Here is a 21,621-nt window from a genome sequence, read left to right on the forward strand (position 1 = left end):
TCATATGATTTTTAATGGCCCGTGTTGATGCTCTGGTGGTGTGCTGCTGGGTTTTGGTTCAGCATTGTGCTACAATTTAAATGTAAAAGTTATTGTCTATCACCAGACGTATATGAGCTGTGACTTCAACATAGTTACGCTCCCTCTCCATAAATAGTTTTGACAACATCTCCATAAAGACTCTTTTACAGGCCTTAATAACTTCACAATTAAGCATTACTCTGTCTCCCCTAACACAGCGGTTAGAGATAAAAGAGGGGTCCCAGATCCCAAACCACCCACGGCCAGTCTCATCTCCAGAACTGCAGGCTATTTTGCTCTCTGTTTGGACTTATCACTTTTGGCCTCCTTTTTATTTTTATTTTTTTGGGGGGCTGTAAAAATGCCAAGTAAGATAAGCCCTTGTTTATGACTCCATATCCGACGCTGTGCCAAGTCAAGTAGCAAAGAATGTGGGCTGGTCTGCACTGTCTTTGGCTTTTCAAATATAGCTTTATTTTATTGTGTTTTCTTCATGCTTATTTGTTTCCCTCTGGAAGCAACAGCTTTAGTTTCATCTGGACTTGTAATGTTATATTACTTGCATTGGGTTGGATGTGTGCCTGGTGGAGAAATTGTGGTGACTATTGTTAGTAGTTTTTTGTTTCATTTTGCAGTACTTTATACTTTAGTTTAAAGCCTATTATTGGTATATTTCCTACTTAATTTATATAATTTTTTGTCATTGCAAGTCCAATCAGGATACTTTACAGTAGTATGAACAGATCCATACTAAATACAACAACAGTAATGGAACTGGAGCTGAATTGGACCCAAAAATTAACAGGGAATTTGTGGTTACTGCATACAGGTACTTTGTAAAATATTATTTAGCTTTCATTGATTTAGTTGTTTTCTTATGCAATTGGTCATCGGTTTTATGTGTGGTGGCCAAACCTCAGACAAAATTGGATCAAATTAAGGTTTTTAAGTTTGAACTTTTCTTTCATCATTGACTACATCCATAAGTTCTGGTAACGATCCAGAGGTATGCTGAGTTAAATGTTAAATGGGAGTAAGTCACATTTGACAATCTGCCAGTATACTCAGGGCCTATATAAACCTGCTCATTAAATTGTAATCCTGCTTTCAGATCCAGTACAGTCCTGTTGTATACAGCCGCTGGACTTGAACAGTCTTGAACGTGCTTTGGTCCAAAATGAATTTGGCATCAGGAAAAAAGTAGTCTCGCGTAGCCAGACCTTCAGACTGACGGCTGAAGGTCTGGAATCCATGGCAGCTTTCATTGGCCAAGGCCCGCCCATGAAGCCATTTGACCGACATGTCAAACAACCAATCACAGTTCGTTTTGTTCAGCGTCACGTTTCGGGGCGTGGAAATGTCGCCACAATAACAGACCGGTGTGTAAAACTCTCGGACGTATTTTAAAGATTCTATGCCGCGAAGTTTAAATATTTTACATACTTTTGAAACTTCAGCGTTTAGTTGATCCTGATAAGCGATCGTCGTCACAGTTGTAAACACTACGACTTTCTTCTTTCGTGAGGGGGTTTGGCGTCACGGCATCTTTGTTTCCAGACGGAACGTTAAAGAATGTGACACGCACGTCTCCCGGAAATCCTGTAGAATTCAACCAATCCGATGACGATTTCGACACTCCTGAAGTGTTTCCACTTTTGTGTCCCATATGCATCAGACGTTTAGCCATCAGGAAAAAAGTAGCTGTCTGTTTCAAGAAAAATTTATTTTGGACAGAGGATGAACTTCAGCCCAGAAATGTACAGGAGGCAGGGAGTGGAGAGGCTGTGATGTGATCCAATTCGTTCTGACCCTGAGGTCTCTGATCTCTGGAGAGATTCTCACCGCTGTTGGCCTCTTCATCTTGCATTCATCTGACCTGGGTCATGGGAAGTTTGGAGCTTTTAAACCGGTAATTTAAGATACTATGATGAACTCTCGTTAAGGTAAATAAATGAAACCGTAAAACAGGAATGCAACACCAGAAATAAGGCTTTATAATTTGTATTGCAACAGTTCCAGTCCTTTAGTTTTTGAATTTATGAACTAGCTGGCTATAATTAGTTTGAAAATGTTATATACATTTTATATACAAGTTAGTTGATATTATCTTATTGATATTACTATGTAAAAGTGATATCACACTAACAATCAAATTAAATATGTGATTACCTAGTATTTATATTCGTACCAATTTTGCTGATGTTCAGTTTTGCTCATGTGGTTTTTATCATTTTATTCCTTGTAGCAGATGCAGGTTTTCTAGAACGAGCCCTTCTAGAATTCCCCTGATTTATAGAGGAAGTGGTTTTCCTGGCTTACTGATATGTGCTGACAAAATCTGAAAGTCTTGTCTGTTGATCATTAAAACGTCATCAAAGTTCCTGAGAACTTTTCTGTTACTAGTTGTGGATACTTCCTCTTATGACCTACCGTTACTCTTTCCCTGAAACTACAGACAATCAGGACAGATGTGTCTCTGCCTGAAGTTCTAGTAGCAGTTGGGAGGCTTTTCCTCTGTTTGTATCCAAGTTTCAGATGTTTTATCTGAATGAGATTACGCCAGTCAGATTCACTTCACTTGTGCTTGCGTGTTGTCTCATGGAGTCTTTTAGCAGTGGTTTACTACAGGGAAAAAAGTTTCCTGAGTGGTGTACCATTTATGTCTAAGAGCCAGATGGACAGTGTGTTTTAAGATCAGACTGTTTAAATGTATACAGTAAATGTGTGGACAATAATATATGTGGTTACATTTTGTGTTTCAGCTTAATATTAGGCAAAATCCTGTTTGTTTTCTCTATAAAGACTGACTCATAAAAGCCATTAAGTACACACTTATCCTACAAATTATATACAGGAATCTGATAATACCAATATTCTAATCTGAAGAATCTATAATAATTGACTCCCAGACCCAAAACAGCGATAAGACAAGGCGTCGTCTTTGCTGAATCTGGAGGGCTGCAAAGGACTATTGAAGAGTCTTTATTTTTGAGTGTCTGTAGGAAGCTTCAGTCCATCCAAGAAAAGTAAAGAGTCCAGCTTACTGAAGACAATAGAAGCTTTCACATAACTGAGAGGTAGAGACTCGAGGCTGAAGTTCAATCATTTTGAGGTATTTTTGTTTGACCCTTTCTTGTTTTTCAGGTTGACATTTGCCGGTCTGCATTTTGGACCCACTTTAGCAGCATTATAGTTTTTTGTGCTGCGTATACAGAGGAAGGTTGCATTTTTTAAAAACAATCCTCTGGAGAAATGACTGACCTGTCACTTTTCAGTTACGAGTCGACTAATGTATAATTATCGTTAGACACGCAAAGGAGAGATGACATTAAAGGCAGAAAAATGGAGTAGGTGAAGTGAAGAAAGGGGAAAAGAAACATAAGGTATGAAGACACAAGTACAAGCTTAAAGGGATAGTTCACTCTCCAAAAATGAACATTCTGCATTGATTCACCCTTATGTCAGTCTAAACCCTATAATTTTGTACTGTTGGAAATACTGTAAAAGGAGAACATTCACTTAACATACACAGTGATACATTTTTAAGGATTTTGTAACATTCTAAATCTATTTGCTGTCAATTTTAAATTGAATGTATCGTAGCTGAATAAAGGTATTAATTTCTTAAAAAAATTCCACTGACCCTAAACTTTTGAATGAATGGTAGTGCATCTTTATGTATGTATGATATTACCATGCAATGACAGCTCATAGTAGCCATTTCTGTAGCGCTCCAAAAATATGAAAATCAGCACCATAAAATAAAACCATATACCTTGTGTCTTCTGAAATCATATGATAGCTTTGTGTGAAGAACAGACAGAAATTTAAGTCATCATTCACTGATAACTTTCTGTAAACAAAGTATTGATGCAAGATCCACTGCAACCAGTGAGCTGAACTCAAGAACCAGATCAGTTAACAAATGATTATTTTTAGCTGATTCTTTTCAATAAACTATTTGATCTGGTTCACAGTCACAAATCAGCCTAAATGCTTTATTCAGCTCGCTAACTCAATGATAACAGTTCTCCAGTTAACAGCTCACAGAAGGGAAAATCATTGAATGACAACTTAAAATTCAGTCCATTCACACACAAAACTACTATATGATTTCAGAAGACTAGAATATAATGCATGATTCATATGACCAATTTTATGTGAATTTTTGGAGCTTAAAGGGACAGTTTACTCATAAATTAACCATCTTTCATCATTTATTCACCTTCAGATCCTGCAAAATCTTTTTTTCCGACACATTTCCTACCATAAATATATCAAAACTTAATTTTTGGATTAGTAATATGCATTGCTAAGAACTTCAAGAACTTCTTTGGACAACTTTAAAGGCGATTTTCTCAATATTTAGATATTTTGCACCCTCAGACTTTTTTTTTTAATGACTGGTTTTGTGGTCCAGGTTCACATACAGTGGGTACGGAAAGTATTCAGACCCCCTTACATTTTTCACTCTTTGTTATATTGCAGCCATTTGCTAAAATCATTTAAGTTAATTTTTTTTCCTCATTAATGTACACACAGCACCCCATATTGACAGAAAAAACACAGAATTGTTGACATTTTTGCAGATTTATTAAAAAAGAAAAACTGAAATATCACATGCTCCTAAGTATTCAGACCCTTTGCTGTGACACTCATATATTTAACTCAGGTGCTGTCCATTTACACCTTCATTTGAGTACAGCTGTGTTTGATTATACTGATTGGACGGCAAACATTTAAAAATACCTAAAGCTTTACTGAACATTTAATGGTCTTAATATTTCCATTTATAATAATTAAATAAAGCTTTTTTTCTTCCTATTGTCCAATTCCAAAAAACTAAAGTGACGCAACCTACTATTATAGTAATGAATGTAACTTTCACATGCAATTGCTTGACAGAAAAACCATGCATACAGGTGCATCTCAATAAATTAGAATGTCATGGACAAGTTCATTTCAGTAATTCAACTCAAATTGTGAAATTCGTGTATTAAATAAATTCAGTGCACACAGACTGAAGTAGTTTAAGTCTTTGGTTCTTTTAATTGTGATGATTTTGGCTCACATTTAACAAAACCCCACCAATTCACTATCTCAACTAATTAAAATATGGTGACATACCAATCAGCTAATCAACTCAAAACACCTGCAAAAGTTTCCTGAGCCTTCAAAATGGTCTCTCAGTTTGGTTCACTAGGCTACACAATCATGGGGAAGACTGCTGATCTGACAGTTGTCCAGAAGACAATCATTGGCACCCTTCACAAGGAGGGTAAGCCACAAACATTCATTGTCAAAGAAGCTGGCTGTTCACAGAGTGCTGTATCCAAGCATGTTAACAGAAAGTTGAGTGGAAGGAAAAAGTGTTGTAACGAATCAGGCACAACCAACCAAGAGAACCAGTAATTAAAGCAAAAGGAGCCCCTACCATGTATTGAGTACATGTACAGTAAATGAACATACTTTTCAGAAGGCCAACAATTCACTAAAAAAATTTTTTTATTGGTCTTATGAAGTATTCTAATTTGTTGAGATAGTGAATTGGTGGGTTTTTGTTAAATGTGAGTCAAAATCATCACAATTAAAAGAACCAAAGACTTAAACTACTTCAGTCTCTGTGCGTTCAATTTATTTAATACACTAGTTTCACAATTTGAGTTGAATTACTAAAATAAATGAACTTTTCCATGACATTCTAATTTATTGAGTTGCACCTGTACTTGTTGTTAATGTTTACTTTGTGCATTCAGTTTAACAGCATTAAAGAGGGCAGATGTTATTTTGCATTTAAACACAATATGTTCTTACTTCATCCATGCAAAAAATGCTCGTCCCTGAAAGAGCCCAATTGTATAGCATATTTAATTCAGCTGTTCAGGTAATGTTACTGGTATGATCCATTTCAGGCGTGGCCAAAATTACAATGTATTATCAGTCAGAGCTAGAAATTCTTCATATTTACAGGTAATGCATCATATTATGAGTAGACTACTTTCTCTGTCCCCCAACATCTTGTTTTGACATGCTTTAGGGGGGTGAGACCCCCCAAACCCTCTCCTCAAGTTCACACATTGGTTATAGAGAGAGAGAGAGAGAGTGAGAGAGCATGTATTTTTAAAAGACTGGTTGGGTGGAGTTCTGTGGCCTCTTGCCCTTCATCGTTACACCACTCCACTATTTATACCAAACACCACCCAGCCCAAATAAGGGGGTTTGGATACATAGCATGTGAGTGCGTGTGTGATATGCTATACATGTTAGTGTAAATTCTTTGGTCTCTCTGAGTTTAACAGCTGTGTATGTGTGAGAATGCATATGTGAGAGTGTGTTTGTGTCGCAGTCTGTGTTTCTGTTACTTAGCGTGTGTTTTTCACAAACCATTCCTGACATTCCTGGCAGCGGAGTACAGTCTTTTCAGTGTGTCGTCCCCCAGCACAAGTGTTTTAGAGGGAGAATGTTTCTGGTGAAACCGGAGACCTTTTCAGCATAGCCACTAAACACGAATTCTGATACGAATGTCCGTCTTGAAATATCTTTCCATCTCAAACGGCTTAAAAAAAAAGTGCTGTGACTTCTGATCCATAACCACAGCATAGCTTCCATGCAACATGTGAAGGTTTGCATTAGACCACTGTGAACCTGACCAAACATTGTCAGACGCTTAATTTTGTGCAGTGTTCAAACTATACCGTGGTCTTTGGGGGAGCCCACTTGTTTTTTTTTTTTTATATAACGGAGGGGGGGTGTTCGTGCACTTGCGCGTTCCTCAAAAGAGGGCTTACAATGACTTACACTTGTAATTTAGCTGTTATGTATCTTTGAATGCACTACTTGCTTTATGCAAGCACTATATAGGATAAATCACTATACAGGATCTTATTGCCTCTAATTAACCGTTTCCTCATTTTTCTCTTTGACTTTCCTACAAACAGCTTTCCACAAGCACAGTATATGTGCCTTTAGTCATGTTTTTTGCTCTATTTAGGGTTTGGCGAGAGTTTGGTTAGAGAGAGATGTCACACATTAAGCAGTATGTTTCAGTGAAGGGTGCATAATTTTATACTTCTGCTAGGATAGCATAATTTCTTAAATGAACCGTTGACTCTCTGCCTTGGGTCATGAAGTCACTGTAAACATTTTTTAAAGGATGCACCAATATTAAAAATCTATGTCATGTGTGGTTATGATGGTGTTTTGTGTTTGTGTGCATGACATTGTGTGCACTCTTTGTATTAGTTTACCTCAGCTTGTGGTAAAGCTACTTGTGATGAGCTTTGATTGATGTGGCTTTATCATAACCACCTGTTTTTTGGTGGTTGTTAGTGTATTATAAAGGTACAAAACAGATTTTAGCACTTCAGTAGGTTGGTATTTCAACATTATATATCAGAAATATGCCTTTTTTGTTTGCTCTAAATTTAATATATCTAAAAACCTAAATCATTGCTACTGTATTTTTTAGTTTCATTCTGCAACCAAACATTGTGATGCAAGCACAAGCTCACCAGCTGCAATGACACATAATGAACTGTCATTTTAAGAGCGGAACATGGTATTTATTAGCACAAATTGCTTTTTCAGAAGCATTTAAAAAAAAAATGACAAAGAGATCAGAGACTTCAACAAAACCCTGTGTAACATCATAGCACATCCTGTGCACAGTAAGTTACAGCGGACAACCGTAATTCAAAATATAGGCAACAATTCATACGGGCTAAATTTATGTATCCCATGGTACACCTCACATCCTCTGAACTGCAACTGGCCACATTGTAAAAGGATTTGAATCATTTATAGTCTTTCCACAGGCCATTACAGCTACAGGGTAGAACGTTCCCCATATGATGATAAATCTATAGTAGCAAAACCAATGTTTAACACTATTTCGATCTGCTCCATTGACAACAAACACAACATTTTCAACATAAACGGATACAGATGTGTCAGACGTAGCAGTAGCTCTTTATAGTTAAACATCTGATAATTATGCATTATGTTAATGACAACAGGAAATAATTAAGATAAAGAAAATTCATGTTTCAGAGCTCAGAGTTAAAGCACTTACTAACGGGATTTTGAGCTGCACGTGACAGAGATTCAGATCACCACCACATGTGTCCTGGCTCTATGAGCGAAGACTCATTCATCATGACAATGAGGCAGAGCTGCTGTGTCACTCTCTCTCTCCGTCTTCAGGATCTTGTCAGGTAGACTTGAAACTGCATCATGTGTTGAGTACCAGGATATTGAGATTGAAGCCATTGCTGCTGTCTTATGAATCCCAGTACCATTACATTTTCCAAGCAATCAGAGGTTATTTTGTAAGTAAAGCTGTCCAAACCCAATGCTGGGTTCAATACTGGGCTGAAAATATGCATTACACAAAGTATAAACAACTACCCCAGTTGACCTGCGGGATCACTTCACAATTTCTAGTGCTGACAGGTTTGCTTGATGTATGAATGGCCTCTTCGTGTTTTTGTCAGGACTCCAGTGAGATTTTTAATGCATTGACGGCTCTGTTTGACATACACTGATTCCAGCACATGTATGGCCAATTCCATATGGGTCTGCCATGCCTCCCAAAACTGTGGGAAACTGTGAAGAGTAGACTAGGGATGTGCACCTGAACATGAATGGATGCATTTCTTAAGAGATGTTTATAGAAGACGTTCTTGCATCTTAAGAAATAATTTAGCTTACTATTAGACAACTATTTCACTATTGTGACCAAACATTGCTCTGTGTGTGGCAGTACATTGTAAGTTGTGGCTACATTGGCTATAGACCAATTTAGAGTAGACGTCACAGTTACGTCACTTGCAGCTGCGCGCGCATAGTGGTTGCAGAAAAACACTGGGAACAAGTGGAGGTAAATGGGTAAAATCCATGAAATAAAAGAAAAAAATCGGAATGCAAATAATTTTTATAGAATACTGTCGTGATTTGAAGCTAAACGCAGACGTTTAAATGGACATACTATGGATGAAAACTGCTATGATTACTCTACTCTTAAAGCATAAATTCGATTTAAACAATAGGTCTACATAATATTCACATATGCTGTTCATAGGGGACGTATTGTATTAGCCCTACAGTTACAGCATGAGATATTATTTAAACCTTACTATTAGAAATATTATTTAAACCTTACTATTAACATTTTTACATTTATTTACTTTATCTCACAATTTTGACTTTTTTTCTCGCAAATGCAAGTTTATATCTCCTAATTCGGACTTTATAACTCAACTTAACTCAAAAATAGTGAGTTTGTCAAATCTGAGGGAAAAAAAGCCAGAAGAGCCGAGGGGAAAAGAGAGAATGATGAGTTGTTTTCGCTTATTAGAATTGTGAGATATAATCTTGGAATTGCGAGAATAAAGTCATAATTTTGAAATATAAAATCAAATTTACCTTTTTTTTTTATTATTCTTTTATTCCATGGCTCCATAGACTGCCACTTGAAACCCGTCATTTTCTGCCTCCAGATAGGCTCCACCCACAAAAAACGTTACCCCCGTTTCAGATCTTTAAGACTATCGCACTCTCTAACGTCAATTTCGTTGAATTAACAGTGCTTATCGCTGGGTGTCAAGCTCTTGTAATATGCGTAGAACATTTTGAAAATGACATCTAATCAATATAATTTATAATCTTTTTAAACCTAACTATTTTGTACCGTATACGTGAAATTCTCTAGCTGTAAAGGCTATCTCTCCCAGGTTTTCTGCAACCATGATGTGCGCGCATCCTGAATGTTTTCAAACCGATAATTGGTCTATATAGAGATGTATTTAAAGACACATTTAAAGGCATAAATGCCACACCCTCCCTTTTACAGTCAGTATACTTGCTGAAATGAAAATACCTCAGAGTTAAGAACCCAACTGGGTTTCTGTGTGTGTCTTGTTGCTTAGGAAAGTAAAGACCCTCCAGCTTCTTTTGCCATCATGTGTTATGTTTTCGCCTTGCTTACTGATGCTCTTAACCTTGTGGTTTATGGATGTCACAAGCTTGTTTTGTACATGTGTACTGCTGTACAATACACTGAAGATCAGAGCAGCCCTAGTAAAAGTGACTGTGAGTCTATGGGGATGGATCCATTTCATTCACAGTTGAGGAAACTTGCAACTGTTGGCACTTATACTCCAGTGCTTACTCAAATCCCATGGTCATTTCCTTTGGGTTTTACTTAGTAAGCCACGTGCATGTGCTAAAGTGCACTAGCATGTGTGTCGGCCATTTGTGTTAATGTCATTGAGGGTCCAGTCAGAGTGTATTAAGGTTTCATACACTGGTTTTTGGTAGTAACCTTGAGTTGCACCTATGCTTATGAAATACTGTCTTATTTGATTAAATGATTTATTGTATTTTTGTTTTCTGCCAATATGTTAGTTGTAGATGTATGTGCATTAGAGGTCAAAGGTCACATTTGAGTAGGCCATTTTTAACGGGCTCTTCCTGGTTTATCCCAGGTGCTGCTCAGATGCACTTGGCCAACCCCAGAAACGAGTTCTGTGTGGGCGCCAATGATGAGAAAAACATATGATAGTGTTTGGATTCGATGACTTGCTACAAATGTTATAAAGTCATAAAAATAAAAAACGTCTGCTTTAGAGGAAATCTGCAGAAAAACTCTGAATGGGATCTCCCTTCGGATAGTTTATTTAGCATATTTCCTGTCATTAGGAGCAGACGAAAGAGTTTGAAGCTACAATTCAGTGCTGTATTCACAGGGGTCCGCCACAGTTTATCTTTTGAATGGCACCTTTGGGGATGACTGTGAAGAGGAAGTCCGATTTAAAACTTCTGTTGATTTCAAGAGCGACACGAGCAAAAGCGTAGATTTGTCACAATGCAAAATTTAATAAAATTTTACATTTGCAGTTTCATTTCATGCATTTAGCATTTCTGTACAATAAAGCGTGGGGTTTGGATACACAAGGTCATGATTTCGTTTGCCAGGGAATGTATAAATTACATTACATTGATCTGTCATTTAAGATTTTAGCTACTTGCAAATACTATATGTCCAGAAAAAGTCATAAAATCCAGAGTTTTTGATATTGCTGTATTGCACTTGCACAAATCATAAAGTCCCTGATTAGTGGTCTAGTTGTAAATGGTTTCATGTGGATTATTTTGTAGGCAAGCATGGGAAAGAGCACAGGTCAATTTATGTGGCCACAGCGCTGCACATATCCTGTAAGGCAAGGCCAAAGCCAGAGCAGGTGAGCAGAGGTATGTACAGTATAGCCAGTTCACAGGAAATAACGCACATGAAAACCAGATGCTCCTGAATTGTTCCTGACCCCTACCTACTTTCTGTTATCCTCACTGGATGAATTTTTCATGAACCATCTGAGAAATGTAACCTTATACTGAGCAGCCAATTTCTTTCTGGTTGTACTTATGGCTTTTGTTAATATGTTTGGGTTTCGTGTTTTCCGTAAAAGCAAACAGAGTAAATTTAACATCATGAGCTTGAATAAGATCTTATTCTTTGTCATACAACATTTCCTTTTGAACTAGTTCTGATTCAATTTATTCATTAGTGGTGGTTTAGATCTAGAAAATGTTTGTGACTTTGTTTTACCTCCTCTTATATGAGATGCAGTTGTTTGACATTAATCATGACCACTGGTTACATATAAATTAGTCAAATCATTTTTATTTTCATTGCAATGATCATTCTTTTTAAAATTTAGTAGTTTCCACTTAGACAATGTATTAATTTATATAATTGGAAATTTACATGAGTTTTAATATTATATATATATATATATATATTACAATACAAAATAAATGCTTTTTATTTTATTTTAATGTATTTTAAAACGTAATTAAAATGTATTTTTTTATTTTTTCATACTCCAGTCTTCAGTCATGTGATCCTTCAAAAATCATTCTAATATGCATATTTGGTGCTCAAGAAAAAAATCTTGTTATTATTATTATTATATGAAGAGTTCAGATGCAAAAGCCTCTAAATGCCATCTGAAATTTTCATCTAAAATTAGCTTTTATTTTAATGTATTTTAAAACGTAATTAAAATGTATTTTTTCAGCAGCCATTACTCCAGTCTTCAGTCATGTGATCCTTCAAAAATCATTCTAATATGCATATTTGGTGCTCAAGAAAAAAATCTTGTTATTATTATTATTATATGAAGAGTTCAGATGCAAAAGCCTCTAAATGCCATCTGAAATTTTCATCTAAAATTAGCATTATTATCAGGCTCCTATATTTATGTTCAGTTATTTCATTTTAATATCACAGAAAAGGACCTATACATTGCCATTAAAGTAAAATTTCTATAAACTTTATATTTAAAAAAAAATCCTATACAATGTACAAAGCTTTCCACAAAAATGCTGAACAACTGCTCAAATGAATAATCAGCGTGACTCAGGTGCAATGAACTGCAAAGATCTCCTGGTCATTGTGTGGGGAGCACTGGACACTACAAATGATGTTATGTGTGGCATAAATGTGGTGTACTTTTGAAATCAAAGCCTCACAAATTAATCATAAGAGGTTGAACCAGTCATGCCCATGCTAACATTAGATGCAAGCCACCTTATAAATCCTGACACAGCTTTCTAGACTCCTTCAAGGACTTAGACCTCACTCTGTGACGGTTCCTAAAACAACAAAACGTAGCAATTATTTATAAAAAAGGAAAGCAGATGTCCATCATGTCTACCACATTTGGCAGGTAGTAACATGGTCAGACCTATAGAATAACAGTCCTGGGTGGAGACTCTTAAACCCCCCACTGTCATTAGACTGATGGGCTTAATTTCGGGCCACTCCTACATGCTAAATCAAAGGGTTGAGTGAAGTCCGACCACATATGGCTAGAAGCACTCGTGTCACCACAGAATGAGAAACATGCACGCTGCTTTATGCCATGGGGGAGTGGAATATGATGGTGTCTGAAATAAAAAAATAAGTCTCTGATGTTATTTAAACAGGGTGTGTTTAACCAGACTGATGTCATTATTTCAGGACCCTCTAACCCTCAGCCATATGTTCTTGTCTCAGTGGTGTTGTTAGTGCTGCCTACACACCAGCAGGAGTGTGAGAGTACATAAGTGTGCTGTCAGCCTGTCTGTCACACACTCACTAAAGCACTTACTTCAATGAGTACGGTGCAGGTGTAAGATAATGAGATCAGTTGAGACTTTTATAAGGTCTTAGTTCAGACATGTTCTGGCAGTTATGGACTGAAGCAAGTACCTGGAGCTAATTTGGGATGGAAACTGTTAAATCCTGTTAATAATCAAATCACTATGATGATGACTTGTTTATATTATTTAGCTATTTTTTTATCTACATTTTTCAAGCTTGCTCAAGCTTGAATACATCAGCTGTATCAAAGTTTTGATGAGTTCAAGAGCAATTTAAGTAAGTTTTTATTGAAAAATTTGAATTTGGGCAACATTGGTTATTGAAATGAAAGTACTTTAAATTCCATTTAATTTCAAGCAAAAAGTATAGGAAATTCTGATTATAATGGCGTCTAACTTAAAGATGACACCAAATAAACTCTAAATACAGCAATAAGTTTGAAGTGGAGGGTAGAAATAGATATTACAATTTTGCTGTCACTTACAGACCGCAGGTGAGTTTTGTATTAGCTTTAGCATTTATTAATTTTAATGCAGGTATGTTGTGAGAGAGGTTGTGTAGGTATTATTTTGTGAATTATGAAATACCATTATCGTGCCTTTTTCAATGTTTTAATATGAACATCAGAGCACTTTATGTAGAAAGATTTGAGTATTTTTTGCCCAATTTCCATATAGTTGTGAGGGCAATCCATTAGTATGACAATATGGTTTTGTGAAATTTTGCGGCATGCACATCTGAGTGAAGAAAATATATATTACGTCTATTTTATGGAAGTCAACACATTTATTTCATTGAGGGCCATCAATCAACAACAGGTTCACACTGACATTGTTTGCTTTGGATGGTTGGCTTGCTTGTTCCCTAAAATCAGATCAAATCAGCTTTTGAGTTCACAAGAATGCTGAGCCAGTGCCAGATGATTTTTCTTTAATTGTCGTGTTCAGAATGTCCTTCAGTGCTCAGGTCTCAAGAATGTTCTACCTGTGGTCATAGATTATTGCAGGATTTGATCTGAAAATGAGACTGTAGCCAGCGGCTTTTGTGTTTCACAGTACCTCACAACAGAGACGTCGACCCTGCTTTTGTCTCTGGAGTATTTCTGGCTCTCCTCATAACCATACTTTACAGAGCCACCAATTTCATAACTCAAATTAAACATTACATGCCGAAAGAATACGTTTTTGGCATTCCGACACAAACAACAGCATTCCTAAGCGAAGCCAGATGCATAGAGAAAATTCCATTTCAGAGAATGTTTTGCATTATGAAAGCCAAAAGGCTACTTTTATGCGAAACGATTGATTTTTATTTTCAAATGTTCCTGCTGGGGACTATGCCAAGTTAGTGGCTTTTTCCATCAGTGTCATTATGACTTTTTGTGTCGTAATTATAGGTTATTAATGATCCTCTCGTAACCAAAGCAAACTTTGAATCGGGTACAACACAACCCATGAACAAAGTTGACAGAAATGTACCGCTGTTTGATTTCTTTCCACCCTTCGCCCACTCTCTGTTTCATGCAACTGGCCTACTCTAATCATTGCAGAAGTCTTCTGTCTGTAAATTTTTGCATTTTTACTGCTTTAGTCTCCAATTATTTCCAAGCCTGGCGACCTGAATGACTTTCCTGGAGTCTGGGAATCTGACCCCAGAGGACTGCAGCCGGGACGGGTTGTTAGTGGAGGTGCTAATTGGCTCTGAGGGGTTATGAAGGTCCAGTATCAGATGAAGTGAGATGCAGACCAAAGCCTGGACAGAGGGTGCCGTCGTGGGGGGTAAGCAGGGCAATGGGGCTTTCAGTGGATAATTGAGCAAGCCCCCACAAACTGTGTAATCCTGATGGTCCTGACAAGTACGTTTTAGGACAAGGTCATACTGAGGCCTAAATGGGCAATTTTAACAGCAGTATAGAATAGACTTCAGTTGAACATTGAAATGCTGAAAATGTAACACTTTTGTCTTTATATTTTGTTACTATCAACTAATCCTTCACTTAGTCTGGAAAATGGTACAAGATGGTAAACTCACCACATGTTTATTTTCTTTTGGTTTCAGATGTTTTATTTCAAACCATTTGAAAGAAACTTACCATAAAAACTCTTTAAAAATGCGCTGACTGGATGAGTAGACTGAATCAAGCTTGTGTGTCACTCAACAGCATATGCGTCCACATGAGTATAGTGTACATAGTGTGCATGTTTAAGAAGACATATGGCCCCATTAACAAGATCTCCGTGCTGACAGCAGCCACTAAAACAGGAACATGAGGTCTTCTAATGGATTACAGAGAAACTGAGATATGTGATATGAGATCTATTTAGATCCCCTTGACCTCGATTTGGGGTCAGAGTTTTGGTATCAAACAATAAAGACATTTTGTCATATTACACGCTTTCTAATTCAACTAAATGTTTTTTTTATCTAATCAAAGAATCCTGAAAAAAATATCATGGTTTCTACAAAAAATATTGAGCAGTTCAGCTGTTTTTAACATCGATAATAATACATATAGAAGTGTTATTTGAGCACCAAGTTATTAGAATGATTTCTGAAGGATCATGTGACAGTAATGACTGCTGAAAATTCCGCTTTGCCATGACAGGAATAAATTACATTTTAAAATTATTAAATGCATTAAAAGTTGTTTTAAATCGTAATAATATTTCACAATGTTTTTACTGTATTTTTGATCAAAAAGTTAGACTTCTTTCAAAAACATTTATGAAACTTACCGACCCCAAACTTTAAATGGTAGTTTATATAATTTAGTAAACACAAGAATTATGCTTTAGGAGAGCATTTTTACTTATACATGCAAATAGTGTGGCACATATTGAAAGATGTTACATTGCGGACACCATCAGTCTGGAACTCTATGTTGTACAGTAGTTCGTGTTCTGCATATCACCTTCCGTTCAGTTGTGATTTATCTGTGCCAAAACTATTCATGATTTATGACTTCTTGCTCCGAGGATGAGAAGAGAATGCATCGATCTTTGTCTATGAATATCTCATTCTTTTACTCACCCTCATACTGAGAAAGTTGAAGATGAGCTGAGAAGTATAGCAGCTCTGTGTTGCTGGGTAAGTTATTTATTCAGCAGACAGACACAGCCAGTGCACAACAGATAGCGGTGTACCTTAATGTGCAAATGAAAATACTGTCATAATTTACTCACCCTCATATCATTCCATGACTGCCTTTTTTGCTTGAAACACAAAAGGAAATGTGTAGCTTTCGGAGTTGTTCTATTCAACACAATAAAAGTGAATGGAGACCAGCTCCAAAAAGGCATAAAAGCACCATAAAAGCCAAGTCCATGTGACTTATGCACTATATTCTTTAAGTCTTCGAAAGCCATATGATAGTTTGTGTGAGAAACCGACCAAAATTTAGTTAATTCACTAAAAATCTAGCTTTACCGCTGTGGCCACTATTCACTTTCATTGCATGGTACAGAGCAGCTTTCACATTCTGCCAAAAAATATTTGATTTTGTGTTCCAAAGAAAGTAAGTCATACAGGTATTAAAAGACATGAGGGTGAGTAAATTATGGGTTATCGTGTTTTGGATGAACTTTCCATTTAAATGGATAGTTCACCCAGAAATCCAAATTCTGTCATTATTTACTCACCCTCAAGTTGTTCCAAACCTGTAGGAATTTCTTTCTTCTGCTGAATTTAAAAATATATATTTTGAAGAAGCTGGGTAACCAAACAGTTTCTGGTCCCCATTTTTCACACTATTGAAGTCAATGGGGACCAACAAATGTTTGGTTGCCCACATTCTTTAAAATATCTTTTTATATTCAATAGAAGAAAAAAACCCATAACGGTTTGGAACAACGTGAGGGTGAGTAAATGATGACAGAATTTTAGTTTCTGGGTGAACTATCCATTTAACACAGGAAGCACAGCACTGATTCCAGCGTGCCATCTGGAGTGGAGGTTAAAAAGAACACCCTTGTTTGAGATGAAAGAATGTCTCCTCCTTTTTAGCCACTACTGTACCACAGAAGGAGTTGCATTAAGAGACCGTTTCTCTCTCAAAACCCTCATAGCGGATGTCATCTAGCTCCCATGCGGATTTCCAGTGTTGATACATCTCAGCTGCTGAATCTGCTCTATTTCAAAATACAGTTTTTCACTGAATGCGCTAAAACATTTTGTTTTGTCTGCATTGCTCTCTAAGCTTATGATTTCATAAATAACAGATGTTTTATGTAAGCAGCTCACTCTGACACTCAATTTTCTTTACAGGAGAATCCACTTTTGTTGACGACCACGGGCCTCCTACACCAAGGGTAAGTTGTTTTTTGCAATATCAAACTTGTTTTCTGTCTCTTGTTTTCCTCCAATTCCAAATGTACTTCACAAAATATCCCTGTCTTCAATTGTCCTGTTATTTTGGCCTTCTCACACTAGAGGAAATCATTTCAAGACTTGGTGTTTATTGTAGACTTATTTCCTCAGATTTGACAGTAATGGAAGGTCACAGACACACACACACATTCACACATTCACATTTAATAATCAGATGAAATGGTTTGACGAATGCAGCTTTATTTCCTGTGTTGATGTGTTTGCTAATGAAAGAGGAAGTTTAAAGGGGTCATATGATGCGATTTAAATTTTTCCTTTCTCTTTGGAGTGTTACAAGCTCTTGGTGCATAAAGAAGATCTGTAAAGTTGCAAACACTAAAGTCTCAAAACCAAATAGATATTCTTTATAAAAGTTAAGAGTCAACCACGCCTACCTAAAACGGCTCATTCTAACACGCCCCCACATACCTACGTCACGATCTGGGAAGATTTGCATAAAGCTGCCCAAATGTTCACGCAACGAAAGAAGGCGTAACTTTTTTTATTCTCGCTGTAGTATTGTTGACGCTGCAGCCATGTCCTGAAGACGCTGTGTGCTTCGTTGTGAAAGCGAAACTACCTTTTTTGTTCTTCCAAAAGAGGACGATATCCATTTCGTCATGCCTAGAGCTGATCTGTGCTGGTCGCTGAGGAAATACATCAACTTCGTAGAGTAGCGCTTGTTGTTTGTCATTTCTCCGATCACAAATGCAGACAGAGTTTTATGTTTACGCGGCGCGATGCAATGCAACACGTAAAAAGACAGTATAAGTCATTATAATCAGTAATTATGTCCCCACTGGATGCAACAAATGCCTCATTTGTAATGGGTTTTAATGTTTATGTCTCGTCGCTCCGGCCGGGACACGGCATCAACAGAATGTGAGGGGCGTAACATTTCCGTCTCACGTTTGCGGTATTCGGGCAATCACAACGCATTGGATAGCTGGCCAATCACAGCACACCTCGCTTTTTCAGACCGATGAGCTTTGTAAAAATCGGCGCGTTTCAAAAAGGCGTAGAGGAGAAACAATAATGTGTTGTTTTTTTTTACTTTAAACCACATAAACACATTTCATTACACCAAATACACAAAATAATGTTCTTTTTAGCAACATATGACCCCTTTAAGTGGTACAAATTGTAGAGAGTTTTATTAGTCACTGCCTGGTAAAAACATGCAAAATTAAAAATCAATTCATAAATAAAATATATTTGCTCAATTTGTCTGGAAGAAAAAATATATATATTTATTTTATTGTATTTTATCAACTTTTGGAGTAAGCTAGCATATGACAGACATAGACTAAAAGCCCCAAAATACTTAGAAAATTTATATATTTTATTTTTTTTATTTTTTAAATTGTCAGGGTCAACAAAGGGTTAACTCAACACACACTCATGACAGTTTATCTCATCAGCACTTCCTACAGAGGAACGACAGCTCTGTTTGCTGATGAACAGATTAGAGAGAGAAAGCGTGAAATGGCATGAGTGGAAATAACAAACTTAATTTACAAGGAGTGTCATTACACGCACTCTGCAAAACAGGTTAAACCCAGTGACAGTTTCAGCTGGGTTTACTCAGAGGATGAAAGATGAAACTGCTTCTTAATAGTAGGGTTGAAGCCATCACTGTGGTTTGTCTATAGTTTTTATAGAGACTTGTTGAAAAACGAGTCATTAGATGTGTTATAGGACACAGTTGTTTTAAGATGAGAGTCTTGAAGCACTTGTTACATATGCAAAACTCACTCGGTTTAAATTCCTTGTAGATTTTAAATTATTTATCACTGTGATTGTAATCAGTGTTTTGTGGTTAAAAATATCTCTGGAGAATATCTTCTCTGCACTACATGTGCTATTTTCCATCTCTTTGTTTTTTGTGTCTTTTCTGTGAAATGGGTTCAAATGATTCAGAGACTCTGGAATGCTGGAATGATTCATTGACTGTATTGAGAACTGTGTGCAAGTGCACTTGCATATGACAGAAGAGTCCAGAAGAGAGCTGGAGAGGAGGGTCCACCCATAAAAATACTCTTGTGAATTTTAGCTATAGCTCTGTACAAATGTAAACTGTACAAACAATGTTTTATTGTTTCTAACTAGAGGGAAGTTTTGACATTTCCTGTATTGAATAAACACTCGAGAGACCTCAATGCCACTGTAAAATACATTTTTATTTACAATTTATGTAATATCCTGCCTCACGTGAGCAGTGCTGTAAATACACCATCTGGTTTGTTAAAACAATTTCTGACAATCATAGCAAATTGTTTTAGAAAGTGTTTAGCAATGTCAAAGGGAAAGTTTTGTAGTATTATATTTTATAGGATCTTCTCTAAACAAGCTAGACTTGGAGTAACAATGGATTTGTGAGTGTGTACGCATTGCAGAGTGTGTGTGTGTATATACTTTATATGTGTGTGTGTATAGACAGAATCACCTCACAAGTGATAATAACAAAACATTTATAAGATGTCTCACCCTAGAGACAGATGTGCACAAGAATGTGGTTGAAACCACATGTGTATATCTAAAAAATGTATATATAAAATTTTACAGCTAAGACTAAAACAGTTGGAAAATATGACTTCCTGAATTTGAAAGTAATGTAATCAAAGTCCAGTTCAATGTGTGCATGTGTATAAATCATCCCTCTTTCTACCAGGGCTATTTTTGTTCACTATAAAAAGATATACCTGTCTATATAAATCTTCACTATTTTCCTAAGTAATCATGTTTAGTGGGGATCTGTACAGTTTGGGAAAGCCTTTGGTAGCTGAAACCCCCGCAGTTACTAAGACCCCAAGCCAGCAATGATGACAACCAGTTTTAACATCTCACAGCTGTTGACACAACCATTCAAATGTTTGAGGTCATTTAAACGTTTTTAATGTTTCTGAAATGATCTCTTACTCTAGCTCACCAAGGTTGCATTTGTTTGATCATAAATACAGTAAAAGCAGAACTTTTTGAAATATTATTACTATTAAAAATTACTTTTTTTTTAATGTAATTTATTTCTATAATGGCAAAGCTGAATATTCAGCAGCCATTACACCAGTAATACAGTAATCCTTCAGAAGTCATCCTAATTTTGTGACCCTGATTTTGTGTTCAAAACACATTTCATGCTATCAAAACTTTTTGTGCCATTAATTCAGGATTCATTTTGATGAATAGAAAGTTGAGAAGAACGCCTTTTATTTGAGATAGATAGATAGATAGATAGATAGATAGATAGATAGATAGATAGATGGTGTATACAGATGGACATTTCCTCAGAGTAATAATGAGCTAAGAGATTTTACGTAGAAATGACCAGAGAAGGAGGGAAATAGAGATTGAGTGAAGGAAAACGGGATGGGGGAGAATTAGCAAGGCAGCTGGGCTCACACAAGGCCTCTTATGTGTGTGTGCTCATGAGGTGAAAAGGGAGCATTCTCTGTGAACTTGAACCGTATTTGTTGTTTTGGGAGAGTGCTGTACCACACTATGGAGTGTAATACGGAGAGAGAATAAATAATGAAAGGCATGAGGGGCTCTTGTTTAGCTAGTGTTTACAGACCTGAATAAAAGTAAGGGTGACTGTTGTAGTCAAGTTAAAAACCTTATCACACATTCAAACAAATACACAAAACATCGTGCCTCACTGTTTTTGACACAAATGTTTTCTCTCAGGAGTATTTCTCATACAAACACACACACACAGGGGACAAAGAAGCAGTTCAAACCCCAATTTCATCTAGGATGCTGGCCTACAGGGAATTCCATTCTTCCTTCCACACTGGATGTTCATCCAGGAATTTACAAATTTCCTCCAACTCTCTCTTAAAGAATTATTCTTAAGGTTGTGTGGAGTAGAACTGTCTGGAAACGGGAAGCTTTTAGTTCCACACCTGAGCTACAGTATCACCATTGTGTCGTTGAGTGGGACACTTAAAGGGATAGTTCTCCCAAAAATGACATTTCTGTCATTATTACTCACCCTCATTTCATTCCAAACCTGTAAGACCTTCGTTCATCTTCAGAACACAAATTATAAGATAATTTTGATGAAATCCGAAAGCTTTCTGACCTTCCATAGA

General features: G+C 36.6%; 1 protein-coding gene across 1 annotated transcript in view; it reads left to right on the forward strand.

Annotated features, from left to right (window-relative positions):
- The window catches only part of LOC107601186 (uronyl 2-sulfotransferase), a 46,075-nt gene that overhangs the window by 11,975 nt on the left and 12,479 nt on the right, over positions 1-21,621 (forward strand). The window contains exon 2 of the mRNA XM_016293253.1: positions 17,429-17,472. Within this exon, the coding sequence (XP_016148739.1) occupies positions 17,429-17,472 (44 nt within the window). The remainder of the gene's footprint in view (positions 1-17,428; positions 17,473-21,621) is intronic.

The sequence above is a fragment of the Sinocyclocheilus grahami genome, unplaced genomic scaffold, assembly GCF_001515645.1.
Source record: "Sinocyclocheilus grahami isolate Dianchi unplaced genomic scaffold, SAMN03320097.WGS_v1.1 scaffold301.1, whole genome shotgun sequence".
Classification (NCBI taxonomy): Eukaryota; Metazoa; Chordata; class Actinopteri; order Cypriniformes; family Cyprinidae; genus Sinocyclocheilus; species Sinocyclocheilus grahami.